The sequence below is a fragment of the Corvus moneduloides genome, chromosome 5, assembly GCF_009650955.1.
Source record: "Corvus moneduloides isolate bCorMon1 chromosome 5, bCorMon1.pri, whole genome shotgun sequence".
Lineage (NCBI taxonomy): Eukaryota > Metazoa > Chordata > Aves > Passeriformes > Corvidae > Corvus > Corvus moneduloides.
Genome location: NC_045480.1, coordinates 55,069,574 through 55,088,468, shown reverse-complemented (window position 1 = coordinate 55,088,468; position 18,895 = coordinate 55,069,574). Strand labels below are relative to the sequence as shown.

The 18,895-nt window shown below is 42.4% G+C and overlaps 1 protein-coding gene across 6 annotated transcripts in view; it reads right to left on the bottom strand.

The window, feature by feature from the left end:
- Nucleotides 1-18,895, bottom strand: part of FAM13A (family with sequence similarity 13 member A) — a 131,661-nt gene that overhangs the window by 23,886 nt on the left and 88,880 nt on the right. For 4 of the 6 annotated variants that reach the window (XM_032109717.1, XM_032109718.1, XM_032109719.1 and 1 more), the window contains 6 exons: nt 17,486-17,530; nt 15,741-15,920; nt 12,713-12,899; nt 9,780-9,856; nt 9,045-9,087; nt 3,845-3,995 (listed from right to left, as the gene is read on the bottom strand). In XM_032109717.1, coding sequence (XP_031965608.1) covers nt 3,845-3,995; nt 9,045-9,087; nt 9,780-9,856; nt 12,713-12,899; nt 15,741-15,920; nt 17,486-17,530 — 683 coding nt within the window. The remainder of the gene's footprint in view (nt 1-3,844; nt 3,996-9,044; nt 9,088-9,779; nt 9,857-12,712; nt 12,900-15,740; nt 15,921-17,485; nt 17,531-18,895) is intronic. The other 2 variants (XM_032109722.1, XM_032109721.1) reach the window with 2 other exon arrangements.

The following is an 18,895-nucleotide window of genomic DNA, read 5'->3' as shown; positions in this document are numbered from 1 at the left end:
ACCTATTTTCTTCATCTTATAAATAACTTCATGAAAATATCCTTGTTTGAATACATCAGGAGGCATTCTTCCTACACAGATCAAAAGAATAGCCCAAATACAGTGCCACCACGCCTTTTCACTTAGATGACACATCTCTCAGCTAGCAAACTTTGTATTTTGTTTATAGCATGTCATAACAATAAAAATATAATTTTAATATTTTGATGCTATTCAGTAAACAATGCAATTTTTTTCCTATACTTAGTAATAAAAATAGAATGTGCTTCATCACCTTTTGATTTCTTAGGCTAAAGAGTGTTGCACACAAATACACTGATCAATCTAAGTCCACAGTGTTGAAAAAAGGAAAACTAAATTCAGCTTCCCTTCTGCTATACTATATGGATTTTTCTGCATTACTTTGGGTTTTTTTCCCATGGGAAAGTATCATTTAAGTCAGTGTCAAAACCTTTTGTAGATCAGCTTGACCCTCAGGGTCTCAAGTGCTTGAACTGAAATTGTTTTTAACTTCTGCTTTTTTTTTTTTTAAGCTTGAAGAAAAATGCCTGCTGATTGTTTCATAAGTGCTTGTTACTGCAAACTCTGCTTGAAATCTCAGCTACAGAACTTTTTTAAAGTGTCAGTAATCGGGTGACATCAGCAGCAATCACACATCATATTGATTTACTGAACTGCCTGCTCAGCCCGATCTGCTGACAGGGCCAGCCGCTGCTATGGAGAGCAACATACTTCCAGATTTGCCTTGAGGACAGGATAGCAAGTTCTGGGCTTGAATTAGAAACATTTGGTGAGAAATCTGCACAACAGTGCTGGACTGTGACAGAACACTCTGCTCTCCTCAGTCACTGCACCCGATTCAAATGTAATCCCCAACAATTAGAAACCTTAGCTGTGGAAGCAGCTCTGAACAGCCTGCTCCCAAAGCCATCTCAGCTGGCACTCACTGACCAGCTGAGCAGGCAAACCCAGCAGTCAGACGTGACATCCCACAGGGACAGCTCAGTCCACACCCAGTGTGATAATAAGACTCCCTGATTCACACCTGCCAAACGCACGCCAGGAAAATACTCCTAGACCATGGGAAATACACCGAGGCAAGGAGTTCAGCACTTGAATTTTGCTGGGGCACTGCTCATGCCCTGAGTACTGCGTCAGTAGCCTGATGATTCCTACACACGCCTCTATACTTAGCAGGTGAGGGGGATGCAGAGGGCGAGCACATGGCAAAGTGTGAGGCTATGTATTGCAGGGAGCAGGGAGAAAATGCCTCTGTCCTCTCTGTGCTGAGCTTCAGGTAAAGGGAACACAGCCTGAAGAAGTACAGCAAACCTCTCCTCTTGTGTACAGATTTGACTATGAGGTGAACATGATGGGAAAAAAATATCTGGTAGAAATTACTGCTAACGTAACATAAAAGGCATAGGGCCCTGCAAGCGTACCTGGCAGCAGTTATCTAAATTCTGTGTCCCTGAACGAGGGTTTTTAAGGCAGCTCTGCTCTTTAAACAATAGAGAGCCTGCCTGAGTGACAAATAAAAGCCAGTCAATGGACAAGGTTGTCTTGTGTAATTTTGTGCCCATTGTTCAAGGCTCTTTCCTAGCATTTGACTGGAGGCAGTGACAGCTACAGCTCAAGGCAAATCCTCAACCTGTAATTGTTCTCACACGTCACTTGTGAAAGTCCCAGCAGCTGCCCTGGTCACTAGAGGCTCTGTATTTCCTGCAGTATGATATAGAGGACCTTGACCCCAAACATCAGCTCAACTATGTCCTGAAAGAGTGGGTAATTTCCCAAGAGACGGACTCACCAAATTTGCTAGAGCAAAGCAATGAACACCTCAGTGCTAGGGCATTTGAAGGCACAGCCCTTTCTCCTTTTCGCTGGAGATGCAACCAGAGCTGTGGCATGGATCCTGCAGAGATGTGTGAAGGTTTGAGTGACTCAGGTTGGCTGGCAGAGAAAGGGAGGATGTCCTGGCTGCTAGAGGTGTGGATGGATGGCACAACCCTGCCCTGCAGAGCCAGTCTCAACAACAGACCCTGCTGTTAGCTACAAAAGCAGTCTGAGAGTGGATGTTAAGATATTCCTCTTCCTGGCTGCTGCAAGCTTGATTCTACATCCACAGCCAGGAAAGACTCAGTCTCTCCTTGCTGAGACACAGAAGGCACCATTTTGCTGCTGTTAACCCACACCAACAAAATGGTGATTCTGGAAAGCACGCACTTCAGAAGATGATGTCTCTCTCACCCCCAGACAGCTGATTCTTTTGCAACTGCCCACCTCCTCCTCCTGTGAAATACACGTGAACAGAAGGGAGGAAGGAGGAATCAGAGAGAAGCACAGTCACATGTGCCCATAATCCTGTCTCATATTTGCAGGGCAAGAAAGCTAGAATCCAAACGTAAGAGCATGCCTACTAAGAGGGAGCTGTACCGAAGAAGCAACTTAGTTCATGCAACGGGAAAGCCTCTGGCAGACAGAAAGGAGCTGTGTTCTCCCCTTCATGCCTTCATATGACTCCTATTAGTAATGCAGGAAGGAAAAAAAAGGAGTCATTATTTCCAAAGGTTCACAGGAGGGCTGAAGCCACGCATCACCTCTGAGAACACAGACATGCTCAACCTAGCTTGAGAGCCTGCAGGGCTCTGCTAATTGGCACCTCAGCAAACATCCAGCAGCCAGGGCCACCTGGGAGCCCTTCTGTGGCGCTTTGATCAGCCATGCTGCATGTGTGGTGATTCAACCCAGGGAATCCCCACCTAGCAAGCAAATGGAAAAATTCCCTCCTGTGCATGGTGACTGCTTGCATGGCTGAATCAAAGGCAGCCATGGCTGCGGGTTTTCTTTACTCACGCCTGAAGTGTCGTAACTACTCCCCTCCTAGAGGGAAAGGCAAAACACTGGATCATCTACGCTGTGGAGGCAGGAACAGAGAACTTCCCTTCTCAGTGTTCCTCAGAAACTGTTATTTTAGAGCAGTGATTAGTTGCACATTTTCCCTCTCCTGTTTCATTAAAACACCACACTTGTGTTTTCCTGCTTCTTCCCTGTCAAAACCCATCTTTCACTCCTAGTGCATAAACTAACAGAATTATGGCTTGTACACAGACACGTACCCTGTAACTAGAAAAGGGTTTGGTCCCAAAACTGCTGGACACCTTCATCTCATCTCAATTTCAAATGAAATTAAGGCTCATGGCACCCACAGAGTTTGCCCAGATTCCCACTCTTACACAAGTACAAATAGCCAACCAAGCATGCATTCTGGAGAGGAGAGCTAAGAAATACGATCAAAGCAATTTAAATGACATACAGTCAATTTAACATTGCCATTTGAGCTGGTGATCAGAATTCCTTCACAGCATACACGAAAAGAAAAGTTGTTTGTAAGATGAAGTAACAGATAAGACAGCATTTTTTACCAGCTGTGCTTTTCGGGTCTGAATCATTATTTCCAAATAGTGATTGAAGAAGAAAAATTATTTTTTAGACTGTGAAATACTCAGTTGCTTTGAAGTGTAGGGCAGTCTAGCTTAATTACTCAATGACCTGCCACTAAGAAATAAGGTATCTTGAAACATTTAGGGACTTAACAGCACTAAACAGAACATGAAATAACTTCAAGAATAAAACATTTAATTTTCCCCCTCTAAGTGACAATTAGAGCCAGTACCATTCAGTATTTGCTTCCAGTTTCTCCAAACTTCCAGTTCTATATTCAGGACAAAGTTGCTTTTCTATTGTTTTTAGCAAGAGAACATGTACACATAAAGATCCACCCAGCCCACTCAGGTTTCCCTCTCTCATTTCACTCACACAACCAGCCATCACACAATCCTACCTTCCCAGTTGTTGTCACCACACAATGACGTTAAATCCAGCCGAGGCACTTCAGATACAAAGCTGTTTTCCTGATCATCAGCATCTTGATTTCTTTGCAACTTGTTTTCAGGCATGCTTGGATGTTCTTGAATCTTCATACTTGAAGTCAGCTATGTTCCCATAGACCCAAAGAAATGAGAAAGGAAAAAAACCAGAACGTTTCAGGATGCAGAGGGGGAAACAAAAAACCCTGCAGTCACAGCAGCAGTAAGCTCATGCCTTTAGCTAAAAAGATCCAGACAGACCCTGGAGTTTCCAGCTCCAAATCCAAACCCCTTGCTTGGTGACCCCTATGTACTAATTGCTCACTCACACCAGTAAAAACATCCGTCCATCTGCCTTCCTTGAATTTTTCCTTCTTTAGAAAGCTACCACAAGTTCCTGAGACTGCCTGCCTTGACAACTGCATGCAGCTGAGAAAGCCTCCAGTAGTGGATTTGGATGAAATGGGAGGGAGGGAAGCAGGGAGGCAGAGAGAAAGGGAGAGGGAGGGGGTGGCTGCGTACACTTCCTACAGGAGCGCAACTCCTTCGAGCAACAACAAAAATGCTGCTGCTGCTGCTGCGAGGCTGTAGCAATATGGTGCCTTCTAAAAAGCAGGCACCAGAGCTCCCGAGGCAGCAGCAGCAGCCGCAGCCAGCCAGCAGTGCAGGCTACATACATGAATGCTCTCATGCAGGCTGTGCTGGCTCAGGTCAATTAGTGCCAGCTAAGCTGTGCTGGCTGCACATTCCCTGATTTCCTGTGGTTGTTTTCTAGCTGGGCGTGGGGAGAGCAGAACTATTTATGGAGGAGCTCTGGGTATTAAAGCGGTGTTGCACAAATCCAAACGGCAGTAGGGTTTGGCATCTCAGCTGGAAGCAGTGTGGACTCTGGGAAAACGCCAAAAAATTCACACAAGCATCCAGTGACTTCTGAATAAAAAAAACAAAAAAGGCAGAATTCTGTCAAGTAAATGATTCATCAACTAGTACTACCTAGAAGCAAGTGCTGTTTGTCTCAGCACTGTTCCCCCCTGCACATACCACACGTCGTGTGCGTTTACACAGAAATGCCTGCCATTCCCACAATCCAGAGACACAGTGCGCGTGTCTGCGACAGTGCCTGACGAGACGAGCGCTTCTGTCACTCCAAAATAAATTAGCTGTAATGCCTCACAGAGGGCAGCAGGGAAAAGGAAGCGTAATGCATGTACATAAACATGTAGTGTGATATGTATAAACCCACCAACAAACACAGAGCTAGCTGAATAGAAAGGATTACGTTACTACATAAACTATTTGGATTTGTTAAGAACAGCTTAGGCATACTTCTGTCAGATATAGTCCAGTGGGCAGTCAGCATGCAGATTTTCCCTCTGCAAGTATTCTGAAAAACCTAGTAAACAGTCTGCATATTCTGATACATGAAGAAAACGGGCTAAAAGAAATTAAGCAGTATTTCTGGACCTATTTTCTTTGTGAATCCAGAAGCACGGCCCAACGCTTCAGTATCCTTAGCACATGCCACTAAGGCACATTTATTTTTTTTCATCTGCAGAAAGCTAATGATGTGTTTGGTGCATTTTTTCCCTTTTGAGGAGAGAAAAACAAATAACTTTCATTAAGAGGGAAAAAAGTTGCCCAGTAGACAAATCATATGAATAAACGTTTTTATCTGGATTCAATTCCATCAATCCCTGCAACTGAACAGGGTGCTAAATAATCTCATCTAGGCTTCCTTTCCCACAAAAGGTTGGATCAGATGATCCTTTTGAGGTCCCTTTCAACCTGGGCTGTTCTACAGTTCTAAAAATCTGGGTGATGAATACACTGGTATTTGTAAAGAGTGTTCTGCATTGTATTTGTGTAAGGTGTGTATTTCCTGTTCATTTCAATAAATGGCCTTTTTGAAACATTATAACAAAATGAAACACTAGGTGACAGCTTGCCAAGCACTAATAACTCTGCAGCTTGACACTAAATCTGATTACAAATGTGTTTATTGTGAGAGGTGTACATGGAAAAATGCTAATTCACCGTTCAATATCTTTTAAGCTGCTTCCAAGTTGGGAGGACTTAAATATTTCTCCACGGTCCATTGACAGATTTCCTGCCAGGATCTAAATAGTCTGCACCTCACAAACAAAGACTGATCAGTGGCCAACTGTACCAGTTGATAAAACTCCTTGTAAATTGCCAACATAGTATTTAAAGGTGATATTTTAAGGCAAGGAAAGAAATAAAGCACTGAGTTTCAAAATAGGTGCTATTTTTAATAACAAAGTGTGAAGAGAGGAACGTACCTAGATTTTAGTAATTTCAAAGGGAGCAACCTGAGAATACCATCTCATCACCACTACTGATACTAATTAGAGATAAATGTCTTTCTATGAAGAGTGTACAATCTCCTGACTTATTAAGGCTCTTAAAAGATATCTGTAGCAGATATAAGAGCACTTCCCAGACAGGTGAACATTTCCATTACACATATATTAGAAAGATTGTATCTATGTCTTCTTCCTCCTAAAGTCATTTCAGTTGCTGGAAATATTTAGAAGCTGTTTAAAAACAGGCCTGTGCTCTGCCTGCAGCCAGTTACTCTCCTTTCTTTGCTCACTGATGTAGGCTCTAATACAATGAATAAATCATTAGGTGTTCTGAAGAACAACAGTGGTACAAACCCAGGAGACTCAAGAAAGCAGATGTTTAACTTCCTTTGCATTAATACTCCAAACCCATAGGGGTAGATAATTCAGTATTCCCATCACTTATTTTCCTTTTTGATTTCCTGACGCCACCAGCTGCCACCCTCTAGGAAAAGAATCAAGTAAGGGAGAAACATTGTGCTTTAGATATGGATGCGCCACAATTTCTTACAAACCAAAGGGGCAACATGTCGATGATGTTGGTAACAGCTGGCAGTCATAGCTCACTGCAGATATTACATAAATGACCACAAAAAAAGATCTGCAAAGCAGCTGCTTGAATTCTGCTTTTTAGAAGCTGCTTCTGCAGCTATGCTGTGCAGGAACCAGTAACTACAGATCTAAGTAGCCTGGGGATAAGTCAGCTGCATTCATTCTCCCTGCTCCAATGGAGATTCAGCATAAAGAGCAGCTCAAACAGCAAGAAATAAATGGCAACAGAAAGACTTTTAAATTCTGATCAGGAAGTTGTATTCTATTCAATTACCTGTGGATTCCAATCATCTCTATATTAAAGGCTTGCTTCCCCTACATCTGATCTTCCATTACAGCCACAAGCAGGAAGCATCCTTAAGCACATTTAAGGAATACAACCTGATTCAAGAACACAGCCATTCTGCTGCCTTCCTCCTACCTGAGCCATGCCAACACCCCTCTACACTTGCTGCCATGTTGGTATGAATCTTAAATACTTGTCTCTTATCAAAACTGGGGTACTAGAAACCTCTGGTTTTCACCCTGGAGCTTAGCTACTTCCAAGGGCAGATTATGAAGGTTACAAAACCACTGAAAATTCATTTGGGGCTTCTGTTTCAAGGTATTTTTACAGCCTCATGAAGACCCAAGTCAGCACAACTGGTAGCTATGGCAAATTTTGAATACTTTTCCTAATATCTTCAGACTGGAGATAGGGTGAGAAAGAGAAAAGAATAAGAAAATCCCTGTCCCTTCTTCAACCTGAATGAGTTGTTTGTTATGAAACATATGTCTTTAAGCTGCCCTAAGCAAAATGTAAGGAATAAGGGGCAAGGAATGTAAAACAACTCTGCAGGAATGTAACATTTTCTTGACCTTGTAATTCCTATATAACACAACCTCTGGGTTAAGATCCTCTCCTGCAGCTAAAATTTTACACTTTAAAACTTTTCCTAAAGCAAAGTTTATTTTAAAATTATGATTTCATATTCAAATGTATCTCCATCAGGCTAATTTAAAAGCTTAATAGGAGTATTGTGTGGCATGGCAGCAACAGCAGCTTTTCCATGTGCAAGTGGGTATGTGAGGAATAAGGCGTTGCAAAATCTAGACTCCGGAAAATACAACAGCTCACGAGCAAGTGCAAGGGATTACTGACCCTCTGGGAGCAAAGTAGGAGATCTGGGTAAGCCCAGTCAGAGCAATGATCAAAGGCAGCCCTCAACACCCTTTGCAGGGGCTACATATTTCAGGGTCCCACAAACTTCGCCAGCTACCTCACAGCTGGTCAGAGCTCAGTTGCTAGCAACCTTTTACCTTTCCTGCTAGGTGGAAATAATTCCTACCAGAACTGCAGTCTTTCAAAGGCAATAAATGTATAGTGGCTTTTGTTTTTAAAAGAAACACAAGAAGAGTCTAATTTAAAAGTATTACCAGCCTTCAGTCAACTCCAAACAGCCAGAGAAAGCAGACAGTGTCTACAGCTGCTTTACTGTGCGCATTTAAAATGGATGCACAATGAGGGAGAGGTACCTCACATAATCCTCCCCAGTATTTTAAATGCTTGGCTGTCTAGAGGTGTTTTAAGCAAACCCAAATGAGCCAGTGACTGCAGTGGCCTCAACCTAACCCAACCCCAATCTTTGATTTGTTTAACAGTCAGATGAAAAAACACCATAAAGCCAGTGCAGGAAGTTTGTGTGTGTGTGTGTGTGTGTGTGTAAGAGAAACAGAAAGCTGGGGGAAAAATTGCTGCCATCAATGTCACATCTCCCCGCCCCTGACATCCACCCCAGCCATCAACTCTTAGAAAGAAGCAGGAGGTGATCCTGAAATGGATTACAGACACTTACGTTCAAAAGCAACAGGCTGCATTGGGAAATGATAAATAAAAGACCAAAAGATTTTAGAGAAATCAAGAGAGACAAGCTAATCTTACCACCCTGGCAGATAAGCAGTCAGATGCCCTGTCTGCCATTATTAATAAGGGAACTTCACATCACTTAAACCACAGCGCTGACTTCAGCGATCCTTCCCTTTTTGGCAAGGAGGGATCAAAGGGACTGAAGCAGACACTACAAGACTCCCCAATGGCTAAGAGGCTCCCTAAACTATGTAAATAAAAAGCAGAGTTGAGGGACAGGAAAATGTACATGCTAACTCCATTTCTCTTGTGAAAACAGAACTATATGCATAACTACTTGTCTCTACTTAATAAAATGCTTTTAGAGACCACAAAACTGAAACACAAAAAAACAACAACAAAAAAAATACCAACCTGAGAATGCCTGAAAAAAACCTCATCGTTTTCACTTTCTTTGCTATAAAGAAAAACCAAGAACAAACCAATGTATTACAAACACAAAACCAGACTTGTCTTGTAACAAAAACAAGCAGGACTTCTGCACACAAAGGTTTTTACATTCTTGCACACTCAGTAATTCACACACAGTAAATGAAGGGACACTCAGGGCTGCAGCACTTCAAGCTGCTAAACTATGCATTTTTTTGCTTCCTCTCAGGAGCTATTTGAGAACAATAATGTCATTTAATTCCAGTGCCCTTAATTCTCCCGACAAATGTAACTGTTGAGAGAAATTGTCATCTCAGGTGAGCAGAGTGAGGCTGTACAGCTCTTGCAGAAGAGTGAAGCACAAGGGAAAAGGCTGGATTCCCAATCCAGAAGCCAGGTAAGACAGGCCCTGAGGTCCTGTGTGGAGCATGCTGGTTCAGGTGCTCCACAGCTGATTTCTTTTCAAGTCTGCACCATCAGCACCTTCAGTGACATTCCTGTCAGGCTGGGAAAAGAGCCTTGGTGGCATGTGCTGCAGGGCAAAGCCCACACAACACACACAGTGCCTCCATGAAGCTCTGCTTGGAAGTTAACGTGGTGGGCAATCTGTTCTGTGGCATAACTGTCACCCCCACAGCCTGTGGTGGAAGATCTCTCAGGCTGTACTACAACCACAGGGAAAGGAAAACATATATATATAAAAAATAAAATTAAAATCACCTTTCTTCAGATAAAATTTCCATGTCATCAGGTCCTGTTCTGTCTATAGGCTTGGATGAGCTAAAGCTTTCCATACTCTGCAATACAGTAAATATTAAAGCAGTAAGATATATATGAGAAACAGATTCAAGCTGCAGGCCATTAAACAGATCAAATACAGAAATATCCAACAGGACTTCTACGAGAAAGATAACACTCACACTACTGCCCGCTGCACAAAACAAACCCCACACTTTATTGCCCATAAACTGCAAGAAAACCCAACTGCTCACTGCTTCGTCTCTTTCATCAGACAACCTCAAAATGTCAAAACAGAATACTGCCGCACAGTATCCCGCCAGCTCCCATTTTACAGACTGACAGACAGCCTAAGCTTGGGAGTAATTCTTTGGTCTATGCAACTCCTGTAAGAGCAGGTAGCAAAATCTACATCAACCTCTCAGCAGAACTCCTTAGTTCATGTTAGAGAACACTCCACTTCTCAGACAAACCCTTCCTTAGTTTCTTCTTAAGGAGGCATAAGAACGCAAAGAGACCGCAAAGATGTAATACTGGGCCAATATGAATGCAGGGCAAGAAATCCAACTGGTTATGACCACTTCTTCTGAGATTTGTCTTGACTACCATTAAGAACATTAACACTGTTGAGTACTGTGAGGACAAGCCATGCAACCACTTCAAGCACATGCCCAGGAGGCTTTCAACTCTGGGTTTTGGGCAAGTCTCTCTCAAATAGGAGGAAGAGTGGTTCCTGCCCTGGAAACTACGTGCACAGACTTCTTGGGGCGGTCACAGCCCTCTCTCACCTGCTCCACCTCCAGCCCCATAAGGTAACACAGGTCAGTCATCCCAGCCTTGCCTAATTTGATTCTTCAAGTCCTATTGGTACCTGGCTACCATGTCACTGAAATGCAGTTACAAGCTTTTAATGCTTTGTGCTTGGTTTGCCCGGGAGTCTAAGTGAAACTGACAGTTTTTCCACTGCTGACTTGTGCTTTTGAGCCAGATGCAATCAGACAGCTAAGAGGAAAGCTTCCACACACTCTCCTACATACTCTCTCAGGCTTTGAAAAAAAAGGAATGCTCAGAAAAGGGTGTTTAAGGAGAGACAACATTACAAACTTGTTTACATGACAAAGGCCTATTAGTAAATGCTATGGCGCATGTTGCGTTATACTCCAAGTAGGTAGCCTAATTGGGGTTATTATTTGATGTGTAAAGGTGTAGCCAAAAGAAAGCTAAACCACCACACATCCTTCTGGCAATCTCTGAAATGCAAGTATGTAATAAGCATACTCATTAAAACTTAAAAAGCAGCTTCTGCTCTTCCAAAACAATAGTACCATGCTCTCTGCAAGACATTTCATAACTGTACTTGCAGTTGATGATTCCACTGTGACATTCCCTATAGCAGAGCAAGCAAGAACCACACTGATGGTCATCTTGGTCAAAGTGCTTTTAAGATTAGTTCATTTTATATTCATTTCAGCCTTTGCTCTTCAAGATATCCAAAAATGAGGGGCAGGGTAAAGTCCAGTGGACACAGCTAAGTTTGAGGACATTTCTTTCTGGGCATGTTTGAAGACTTCATGAATGTTTTTCAGGTCCACAGCCAAAGTGGACACTTCTGTCATTAATTCCTTTCCTAAATACTGAGAAAAATTTTCATTTACATTGAAACTGCTTTACACTCCACAGGCACAAAGAAAAGGTACTGAAAAGATCATAAGCACTAGACCTTTGCTTATCTTAAAGTACATTGCTACAAGCAAAGACAGAAGTGTGAATGTGTCTATCTCACTCTGCTTTCATGAAGTATCACATGAGAAGATTATGGATACTGAGCACTAAATTTAATAAATTAAGCACAGAGTACAATTTTTGGCATCTTGCCCTCTTTTTATCATAAAGAAAAGCAAATCCACCTCTCTCTAGAATCTCTGCACAGGGTAAGAACATCAGATTGTTGCAATTTTGTGATCTAAACAAAATGAGCCCAAACACAATATCACATTGAGAACTTGCTTTCAGCAGGCTCTAAAACTTAATCAAGCACCAGGAAATGCCCTATAGCTCAGGACTGTTGTTTTCACACAGCTCATGCTGCTCCTGTTAACCATGCAATGCATGGTTGGGGCAGGCACAGCACTCCTGCCACTGCATGCAGACCTTGCACTGAAGCAAAGCGTGGTTTCTCAGCTGCTGACACTCCAGTCAGTGTTTGCTGTGGCTGAGAGGGAAGGAGGGTGCACCAGTTTTATTCTACAGATGGTAGAACTTGACAAACTGTCTTCTACTGTGAAGGTCACACAAGAATATGCTGGGAAAGTTCTACAGTATTCCAGATTTTTACAACGTTACAACAAAGTCATTCATCTCCTCAGTAAAAGGTGGATAGAGGGATCACCTTTTGGACCAACACACTTCAAAGTGCTTTCCAAATTGCAAACACCACAATAAAACACAGGCTTTAGGGCAAAGACATAAAACACCTTTGCCACCTCATTGTCAAGCAGACACTTGAAATCTAGTTTCAGAACTTAGCAGGAATATAAAAATAAACTTGACCTGAACATGAGAACCTACATCTAAGTTCCAAACTCCTCGCAAGGCTTCTGAAAGACTGGGAAAAAGACATATTTCCTTTTATGCTTTCCAAAATGCTTCACTGAACTCAAAAGAAAAAGCAAAAGGTTGCAGAAAGAGAAAATGACTATACATGGACTAAGAGGATTGTAGCAGAAATATGACTTCTCAGTTGCCTCATCACAAGGGTTACAAGCGTGGGATCCAGTGTTTCCCATGGTCCAAAATAGGCACTTAAGCCTGTACTGCAGGCAAAAAAGTCTACCTAAAGGAACCAGATGTGCACTGAAATAAGAGTTTTTACCATCCTAGTAACAGGCATCAAATAGTACAGCATGCCGGCTTACCACAGGACTGTCCTGGTTGTCATTAAGCTCTGAAAGCTTAGTGCTGGATTTCTGCCGTTTTGATTTATTCCTTTCACTAAGGTATCCAGAGCCGGTGTCTTGTAATTTTTCTACATCTTGAGCAGCTAGAATACAATCTTCAAGACTGCTGAATCCAGAGGGAATGTTTTCTTTGTTGACAACTTCCCTAAAAAGAAAAGGGACATTACAACAAGAGGTTGTTTAAAACATTCTCTTGCTACATTTATGGTAGCAATAGAGAACTACATCATGCTGACTGGGGCAGTTCCAGCAACAGCATCTATCCCCTATGAAACCAGTATCTCTGGTTCTTCCCAATGCAGCCAAAAACACACACTGTGTAACGCTAAATCCCACTGAGGAGCAAAAACCAAGTGTATACACCTCAGGTGAGAAAGTTGTGAGGATCAGTATTTGGGATTTGATTCACTTCCCACTAAACCCAACACACAGAAGCCTTCACATGGAAGCTGGACTAGTCCCTGGCTGCCTGTGGCATTTTTACAGAGAGTATGAAGCATATTTTCCTTTGAGACACGTGCTTTTAATTTAGAAAAGTGATTCACAGCTGCGGTCCGAGGATCTCCTTTGGTGCATGACACCGCATAATTGGCCCTCTTACTCACAACTCTCAAATGCAAGAGCAGGACTGTGGTGCTTTAGCCAAATGCTTGATTTCCATTTGGGAATTACACTAAACATAAAAGGGAATGTATCTCTGCAATGGCAACATGACTGCCAGGACAGAGGACTGTTTTGCTATGTTGGGAAGCGAATGGGACAGCCAGCCCTAAGTCATCACGTGATGCACTCGGACTCTCTGGGCTTGCAGGGTTTGTGCATGTTTACCAAAAGCCTGGCATATGGCTTATCTTGCCCTGTTGGATCCTTCAGCAGGCAGCTTTTCATATACCACTTGTTTAGTAGTCTTCCCTTTACTATGTCCAATAGTGAAGATGCACATACACATCACAACACTATGGGAACAGGAGAAACACAAGGCACCTCATTTAGCCAGAGGCTAAAGGCAGCTTGCTTACACTTGACACTGAAACTGGAACATTTGCTAACTCTGTATGGCTGTCTTACACAGTGCTGTGAAACTCCAAAGCCTGCTTCCATGAAGAGCAGGAGAATTCATCTAGACTTGACTGGTGTGATAAGAAACCAGTTACTCTGCAATATCTGGACAGTGTCAGCATGGCAAGTATTCAGAACAAAAACAAAACTAGAAGGTTCCAGTGACTTTCTACATCAGAGATCTCTTTTGTTGGTGGAAAAGAGATATAAAGAGGTATGATAAATCTCTAACTAAACTTCTAAGATTTGCCTTACTGGAAGTTTTTACAAACCCCTCAGCAGACCAATTACACATACAGAGCCTGTAGACCATGTAATCTTCAAAGCCTGGGAGTTCACCTATGTGATTATGTGATAAACACACTTCCTGCCTGTAGTCCCATTTTGTGACATTACAAATCCTCTTGTGATCCATCACAAGGCAAGGAGATGAAGTCACTGACAATCAAAAAAACAACACAAAGACATTTTGAAAGGAATCCTCAATTTCAATAATTTACCCAGAGAAATCCCAGCAATCTGACCTAAGGGAACCAGGGAAAACAATTTGGACCATAGCCAGCATTCAAAACTTTCAATGTGCTTTAAATCCTTGGCTCCAGCTTTCTGGACTGAGCCTGTATAACTGTGTCAATCGTATCTAGAGGCCACTCTGTAACACAAGGTTGAAGAAAAGCCCTGCAGTACTATATGCTTCCAAACACGTACACTAGCCAGTCTCTGACCTACTTACCTGAGAAGCCAGTCAGCAGGGCTACTTAACAAGAAAAACTGCTTTAGAGCTGCTGCCAGATACTTTGGTGACTTGCAAGTACCAATTTCCCAGGCCACCTTTACAGTGTATTTTGATTCACTATGAAAATGGCACCTTTTTTTTTTTTTTTTTGGTAACTATAGATTTTTTTGTACAACAGTAGCATTGACACATTTTGGGAAATACCATGGCTGCAATATTAACACAAGTTATCAATGGCTATGCACCTGTATTAAAGTAGCTTCATACAGGAAGGTACAGATCCAACAGAATTTGGGGAATTGAGCGCCCAGGAACAACAACAGGAGACTAGATGTTTGTTTTGGAACCAACTTCAAATCCTAGCAATCCAATACTACAGTGAGGCATAGACATTCTTTACAAGAACTAGTGCTGCGTTACAGGTAGACAGATGGGTAAGCACTGATTAGAGCGAAGTCTGTAGTTATAGTTTCTCAAATACAGCTATGCCTTGTGTAACTAGTTTGTTAAGGTTGTGGTGGTAACACAGTTGTACCACACAATATATGTCACAACTGAAGGAGTATGAATGGAAAAATAGGCATTATCTTTACTCTTTGACAGACATTTAATGAAACTCACCACTAAATCATGTTTAAATTTTGCATAATAGGGTGGATTAAAAAAAAAATCTTAGATTCTGATTAATCAAAAGGAAGATTTTTCTAATTTCAGACAAAATCCCAAGTCTCTTCACTAAACCCAAACACAAGCTGTGCCTCCACACACAAAAAGAGGAACTTAATCTCATTTTTGAAGACATTCTGAATTCAGAAAAGCAGCTGAGCCCAATGTTTTTATCTAAAAAAAGTTACAGGCAGTGCAGCCAACTGCTTGGGAATTTCCACTAATGCAACAAATACGGTAAGTAACCAATTCCAAATACTGTAATTAAAAACTTGACTAGGGGGTATAACCCCCCTAGATTCTTATCATGCTTTGCCCCAGTCCATGATCTCTAGTAAACTCTGTATCTCCCAGCTCTAACTGATGCAATGGAGCTCTGCACAGGCACTGCAGTCTGCTCTGCACTTCCAACTCGAGGCAAAAGGTCAGTGCCTTCCATAACAGAATGTGGCATTGCCTTGATAGAAGACATGACTGGGGTAGACTTAAAATATACTTTCCAAAACAAAGAAATCAGGCTCATACATGTCTCTGTTTCTCCGGGCTTCCTCCTGCTCTTTGTGGTGTCGCCTCCTCTGCCTGGCAGACACATTAGAAGAGGCTGAAGATGTCCCCGATTCAGAGTCCTCTGAACTCTGGCCGCCTGAGCCATGAACATCAAAGAGATGCTGCTCCACGGCTGAGCGGATTGTCTTCTCTAAATACCTGTCAAGCCGAAAAATAAGGTCAATTGAGCTCAAAAACTTTGTGGAGCTCCCTCTCTGCAACAATAAATAAAACAAGGGTATCTGTGGGTTATATTTTCTTAGGATGGCAAAGCAGCACAAAATGTTCTAGCGCTATGACACAGGCAAAGAGCAAAGCCAGAATCTTCAGATACCCTCTGGTTCAATTCCCTCAGAATAGCTAAGCCTTCCCAATTAATACTGCTCTTTTTATTTCTAGGGATGTCTGAAATTTCAGTAAAACAGCTAATTTTACTTACTGCAGCTACAGACATTAGTGCCTAACTTTCATCCTCCACTTAAAAGTCCCTGCTCTGACAAAACTGCATTTGATACCCAGCCATGTTGACATTGGTCAAGTCTGTTGCGCAACACAAGCTCAGTAAGGCAAGGGATCACCTGCAAGAAGATGATTCACTGCTGTCTCACAGAGGGATGACAATATGCAAACAGTAGCTCACTACAAACTCCTAACATGCACTGCGACCAAGCATGGGTTTTGTTCGGAGTTCATGCTGTTTTCACACATTCTTGGGCCACATTCTTGTGTATCCACAGCCACCCCGATACTGCTGTGAGACCACCCTCACACCCACTGGCAGTGAAAGGGCTTCCACACAAGCCACCACAAAGGAGCCCCTGCAGTTGCATTGGTTAAAGATGTGCGGCTACTTGGACTTTCAACACAACCAAATCTTCATTTTGGTACTGCCATTCTCTTACAACATTCCCTTCCTTCCTTCATCAGAGGAAGCTTTTATGAAAAAACGAAATTTTTTTTTTCAAAGAGATTACATGGTAACACATTTTTGTATACACCCCCATCCTGTCTCTGTTTCTTGCAATGCTTTAAGCAGACTTGTTTTTCAAACGTGCACGTCCAAAGTCCACGTATAGCTTCTACTGTTTTTTCCATAATTAAAATGTTATTTCAGGATTTGCTGGTTAATTTTCAACTGAGTAGCTACAGTATGGGAACCTGTGCTTGGGCTGGCTTCTCCTTTACAAAAGCTGTGCTAAGTTGCTATACTTGAAAGCCTGCTGAGACTGCAGTTCCTGGAAAAGTCAGAAGACCTGAGCAACTGCAAAACCCCAGATGGTTTAACTAGGCAAGTATGTCTGTATTTCATTATTGACAAAGATCAGTTCTGCAAACCCATCAGCCACTGGGAATTTCCAGCTCCAGCAAAGCCAACCCATTTTAGCTCTGCTCCTCCCAGTTACAGCAGTAGGGTCAAGTCACGTCCTCTGCTGGGATGCAACAGGGAGCAAACAAGAGCAAGAGGATGATGCAGTGCAAAGAGCTTCTCGAAATATGCAAATTCTGCCTAAGCAAAACATCACAGGCACAGAGAGCAAAGAACTAAGGGCCTGAGAAGTTTTCAGAAGGAAGTGATTTATTTTCATTGCAGATGAATTGCTTTGGGAAACACTGCCAGCTTTTTGTTTATGTAAGAAAAACTCTTTAAGAGAAATCAAAGATTAACCAGTAATACTTTAAAAAGCTCCAAGAAAGATAGCTACAAAATTGTAAAAGACACTTACTCTCCTGTAGCAGGAACATTGCTACTGACTTGTGATACGTGAGCACTGTATAAAAGAAAAAAGAGAAAAAAGTTAGATTTTATTATCAAAATAAGGTCTTAAAACCTCTTGCTCTTTGCTGTGCTGAGATTTAAAGGTCTAAGCTGTCTGAACAACAACTGCATACACATGCCACAGGTTTTCTCCTTAAGGAATTTTCACTCCCACTGTGACGTGGCACATTTTGACAAGTCAATATCCTCAACAATTAATTTCCCCGTCATTTTCATGCATAGGCAAAAGTCTAACAGCAAGTATTTCAACCTCAACATGTTACAGATTTTTTGTTTTCTTCTGGGCTTTCTGCTGCTGATGTTTTAGCCTCAGCACAAAAGTCTTCGCCTTTTGAAGCTGACTTGAAAATGTATACACTTAATATTTAACTGCTCTCTCTGTTTAACTATTCTCTCTTTGAATATGCTCAGAGAACATACTCATATTCTTTGCTTCACATTTAAAAAAAATAAAATCGATGCACTCTCCTCTCCCTTTTACCTCAGTCTGTTATCAGGCTCAGGAAGAGCTGACACAAATGTAGGTGTTATCGCTTGCTGTTCAAAGCCCTTCTGAACAAGCTGACCTGGCACAGGTGTCACTGCTTTCTTCCCTCTGCCAAGCTGAGTCCCATCCTGCCCCTTTTTCAGCTACTGACTCAGCTGACTCAGCCTTGCAGATAAGGTGACACTGCCTATTCATCCCTCCTGCAACCTGCCTTAAGTTAAATAAGCTACAGGCCTAGGGGTTTCCTTTCAAATTATCCCTGTATCAGCAGAGTACAACTGGCAGATAAATCTCAGTAAAATGTGGTCAGGGTACAGGCTGGATGCAAGACATGCTTCCTGCCAAAACAGCCATTCATCACTTTCAGTCTTTACCAGTTTATCTTAAATAGTTTCCTTGCAGAACCATCAACAGCTGATTTGCCTTCACTACCCAAAGGTTTCCTCTCTGTCTCCCTCGAATACTTTGCACTTCACTGTATGGGGCTAGAGCTATGTAAGAAGCTGCAGCACCCTCAGATAACCACTCTGTGGCCTTACTGGGTTTGAGCGTCACTCGGGCAGAAGGCAGGCAACAGAGTATGAGAAGGGTAAATGAGGGGCCACTACAGCTAATTTAACAAAACCAACGAACCAGTGCGACTCCAGTGCAGTGAGTTACAAACTCTACAACACCCAGCTGCAAATTATACTCGCAGTGTGCTTCAGGCTGAGCCAGTGTGTTCACCTGGGATTTAACCACACACGCATCCTTGCCAGTCCCAGCTTCACTCAGTGCTACTCTCCAGTCACAGCACAGGCCACTGGAATGGTGGCACACCAGGAAAGCAGTCACAGACTTGCCATTATGTCCCACATTACCTGCACAGGA